This window comes from Pinus tabuliformis, chromosome 9, assembly GCF_031772625.1.
Source record: "Pinus tabuliformis cultivar Carrire ecotype Pingquan chromosome 9, CPIR1, whole genome shotgun sequence".
Classification (NCBI taxonomy): domain Eukaryota; kingdom Viridiplantae; phylum Streptophyta; class Pinopsida; order Pinales; family Pinaceae; genus Pinus; species Pinus tabuliformis.
In genome coordinates this window covers 797523332-797527908 of record NC_142307.1, presented here as the reverse complement: position 1 = coordinate 797527908, position 4577 = coordinate 797523332, and the positions used below count along the sequence as shown (strand labels likewise).

Here is a 4577-nt window from a genome sequence, read left to right as displayed (position 1 = left end):
ATTCACAGCCAAATTTTAATAAGAATTATGAGTAAAACTATAAACCCTTTTTTATTTATTCTAAGTTTTCTTAGAACCACTAAATATTTGTTTTAACGAAGTTTTATCTGTACAAGATTTGAGACCAGAAAAAAGCTAGCGAGGAATAACATTTTCATTAATTTAGAAGTCACGGGCTGGATTGTAATTGTTGAGAAGTCATTGTACTGATCGACTGGATTGTAATTTATGCAGTGGACAACGCTGGGAAGACTATAATCTTATCGGTTTAGAAATAACTGATATAGATTGGGCTGGAGTAAACAAATTGAAAACGTCAAAACTTTTTTTGGGATAACGTGCAAATTGATATGAAAGCGAGGGATCCGATTTTACTGATTAAGAAAAAAGATCAAAGGTGATGTGGATTACATATTCATTAATGGAAATGCCACATATATTTGCAAAAGTCAGCATAGTCGTTAAAAATAACAATGTTTTACCAACTACAGTTGATATTTCCACAGTGGTATGTGGTTTTGTCACGTGCGAAGGAAGGGTTTCTCTCATTGTTAAAAATTTCGACATGAGGTAGTGATTTTTTCCAAAGTTAATGGCCAAGTGCGCTAAATAAGTTTTGCTGTACGTTAAGAAATATATGCAGTAGTCATTTTTTTCGAAGTCAATGGCAAATTATTCGATCCACTAGTAAACGACCACGTTCCGCGCGTTTCGTTTTTAAATTATCCATCGTGTCATGTTATAATATTTTCTTGGCGTTGAATTTATACGTGGCTTTACCCCTGATTTTTCTGTTGGAATTGTTGGGTTACGTTCCGTGTTGGGGCTGGAAATGTTGAACGGAACGGGACATTTTAAGTTTTTCTTCGTACGATTAAAAGTTCCGTATTGAGGGAAATGTTTTATTTTCTAACGTCTAGAATATAGGTAAGATTGAATTGATTTACCACGATAGCGTAGCGAACTTTACAAGTCTATAGTGAATTATCAACGATAAGGTAGAGAAAATAGCAAATTTGAAATGAATTATCGTTCCGTATCGGGAGGGGACTATTTTTTTTCAAGACTATATAATATAACTAAGATTGAACTGAATTATCCACGCTGACGTAGAGAACTTAACAACAAATCTGGGGTGAATTATCAACGAGAACGGTGAGAAAATGGCAAGATTCAAATAAACCATCAACAACAGACTGAGGAAATGTTAAAGATATATATATCAACGCTAATGTTTACCGTTTTGATTCCATGGACTGTGTGGATTGATTTCTATGTGCTTGGTTTGATTATCTCTACAATACTATGGCTACGATAGCGTGTGATAATTATTTTCTAGAGATGGATGGAAAATCCAAGGGAAAGGGCTTATAAATAGAGTCAAACACACTCTGAAATCGAACCACATCTTAAAAAGAGTTAAGGAGTCGAATTCCTTGTGAGAAATATGACGATGATAAGGGTTGTGAATTTTCGTGCATGGCTTCTGCTTCTGTTCATCATGCTAATGATGTTGAGCAGCATATCCCCTTCTCAAGCAGCGACAACACCCTCGGGTATGAACATATTGGATTAATGTCTCTTTATATAGTTAGCTGATCATATGATTGAATTATATAGTTGACGGTTTGATATGATATGATTGAATTAATGGCTTCTTGTTCGTTTTGTGTTGTTGGGCTGTGATGATTTGCAGGTTTTCCGTTTGTGTTTATGACTATAGATGCGGAGAAAGCAGCCGCAAGAAAATATGATTACATTGTCGTTGGAGGAGGAACGGCTGGCTGCCCCTTGGCCGCAACGCTGTCTACCAAGTATTCAGTTTTGGTAGTTGAAAGGGGAGGATCTCCTTATGGAGATCCCGAGATTGAGAACGCCGATGCTTTTGGAAAGCCATTGGCTGAGACCGACAATTACACTTCCATAGCGCAGACCTTTATTTCAGAGGATGGAGTGAGTAATGTGAGAGCGAGAGTTCTGGGCGGTGGAACTGCTATCAATGCGGGCTTCTACAGTAGAGCGGGCTCCGAATATGTTCGTAATGTGGGATGGGACGAGCGACTTGTAGAGGAGTCGTATGAATGGGTGGAGAAGCAGAATGCCTTCAGACCGCATCAACTGTCGCCTTGGTCTTTGGCTATCAGAGATGGCCTCCTGGAAGCAGGGGTTCTTCCATACAATGGATACACGTTGGATCATTTGGATGGAACCAAGATAAGCGCCTCCACATTTGACAGCAAAGGCAAAAGACACACGGCAGCAGATCTTCTCAGGTCAGCCAATCCCGACAATATCGTAGTCCTTCTCAATGCTACCGTCAGCAGGATTCTCTTCGAAGGTAATTCATTTAGACACAGGACATTATTTCTACGTTTTATATTTCTCCACCACAGTACTGACTTTTCACACCTTTCCTTGCTAATATATTAACATAATTTTCAATTATTTATAATCTATATTGGAATAAAAGCTTTACATACAGATCTGTGAATATAGATTGAGTGTTTTGAGGATGAATTATTGTATCATGCAAATTTAGATTGAGTGGTTTGACGATGAATTATTGGATCATGCAAATATAGATTGAGTGTTTTGAGAATGAATTGCATCATGCAGAAGCGAAGGATAGCTCCTCTCGGAAGCCGAGAGCCAGTGGAGTTGAATTCATGGACCGCCATGGTCGGTCTTATCAAGCTTTCCTCAATGAAACGTCAAGCTCCGGCGAGGTAATCCTTACTGCGGGAGCCTTAGGCAGTCCCCAGTTGCTCCTCTTGAGCGGAATCGGCCCATCCGAACATCTAAAGGAATTCAATATTCCTCTAGTTCTAGATGCGCCCATGGTAGGCCAAAGGGTTCAGGACAACCCGCGTGCATCCGTAAACTGGCTATCTCACCAATTCTACACCATACAAGTAGTGGGTATCCTTAAAGCCTCTCAAAATTACATCGAGTCGTTGAGCACCTACGTCAATGGCACCCTATCCTTCAACAAAAACAACGTTTATAGAGAAGTCATTTTTGAGAAGCTGGCATTTCCCTTATCCAGAGGACAGCTTCGTCTGCGTAGTACGGATCCTCGAGACAACCCATCTGTTCGTTACAACTACTATTCTCACCCTCTCGACCTCAAGAGATGCATGCATGGCGTGAGGGTGATCGATAAACTCCTCAACTCACCGTCTCTGCATAGATTTAATGCTAATTCCACTCATGACTTCAACTTCACTGGGCAGCCGCTACCAAAGAACATGTCGGATGATGCGGCCGTGGCTCAGATCTGCCGCGATACGTTGAGCACAATCTGGCATTTTCATGGAGGATGTGAAGTTGGCTATGTGGTTAACCAGAAATATCAGGTCAACGGAGTTGAGGGTCTCAGGATTGTGGATGCCTCAACATTCACAGACGGTCCTGGAACTAACCCACAAGCCACTACCATGATGCTTGGCAGGTAATAACAATAATATTCCTAATATTTCAGTAGGGATTCTATTGCTCTTTTGTAGCTATGGCATACAGAAATAGATCGGTATGATAAATATTGTTAATGTTGTGGACGCAGGTACGTTGGAATGAAGATTATTCGAGGATGGATCTAATGAAGGGAGCATCAGACCTTCATTGATATTAGCAGAAAAAATGGTAGTTTAGGTATTCTCTTTTATTGTTTACGTTAATAAGGAGTCTCGAGAGCCGCGATGTGTGTTGTAAGATTCTTCACGGCTGGATCGAATGAAGGGAGCTTCTGAGCTCCTTCATTGACATTAGCAGAAGAAATAGTAGTTTAGGCATTCTATTTTAGTGCTTAAATTAATAAAAAGTCTCGAAAGGCGCCGCGTGCGTGATTACTTATATCCGCCAGTGATTTAATATTATTTAATAAAGATTCTTTAGCATATACTCACTTTATTATGTAGTGTATGAAATTAATTTTATCATTCAGTGTGTTATTCTCGATAGAAGATCACATTACATTCTTCCAGCCTTGTCGCATTAAATTCAATATCTCTGGTATAATTGATGTGCATGTAGCTTCATAGCTTCATATATGTTTTACTTATTTTTTTTTTAATATAACGATGAAGCATATATTTATTTGGAATGAATCGTTTTTAAAGGAATTATTATAATTAACATTCATATTGTTATTATATAAAAGGTTAGTTAGTTTGAATAATATATGTCTATTTAAAATTTAGATTTTTATAGTTTGATTTTCTGTGGGAGACAATTAATAGATAACGATTTTAGCTATAGAAAGAATAATTAATTAAATAAATGGGTTTGTAACATCAAGGTCAAACATTTAAAAACCTGAAAAAAAAATAATAAATTAATAAATTAAAAATAAGGGGTAACATAGAAAAAAAAAAGGTCATTAGTAATTATTAAATAATTATTGAGTTATATAAAATATTTTTATAATAATAATATACAACAAAAATATTATAATAATTAGTTGTTGAAGGAAAATTTAATTAATTAATTAAAAGGCTGTGAATGTTTATTTATAAATAAACTAAATCAATCTAAATCCATTTTAATGTTGAATCCGGTTTTTATTATTATTTTACTAT

General features: G+C 37.0%; 1 protein-coding gene across 1 annotated transcript; it reads left to right on the top strand.

Annotated features, from left to right (window-relative positions):
- The first annotated feature begins 1392 nt into the window (after positions 1 to 1392).
- LOC149151163 ((R)-mandelonitrile lyase-like) lies at positions 1393 to 3898 on the top strand. Its single transcript, XM_089440294.1, has 4 exons — positions 1393 to 1556; positions 1697 to 2338; positions 2617 to 3451; positions 3563 to 3898. The coding sequence occupies exons 1-4, from the start codon at positions 1448 to 1450 to the stop codon at positions 3597 to 3599; spliced, it is 1623 nt and encodes a 540-aa protein (XP_089296420.1). The 5' UTR covers positions 1393 to 1447; the 3' UTR covers positions 3600 to 3898.
- The last annotated feature ends 679 nt before the right edge of the window (positions 3899 to 4577 follow it).

Coding starts and splice junctions, on each gene's coding strand:
- LOC149151163 (XM_089440294.1), top strand. CDS start 1,448: ATGACGATGATAAGGGTTGTGAATTTTCGTGCATGGCTTCTGCTTCTG. Junction 2,339..2,616: donor CAGCAGGATTCTCTTCGAAG/GTAATTCATTTA, acceptor TGCATCATGCAG/AAGCGAAGGATAGCTCCTCT. Junction 3,452..3,562: donor ACTACCATGATGCTTGGCAG/GTAATAACAATA, acceptor TTGTGGACGCAG/GTACGTTGGAATGAAGATTA.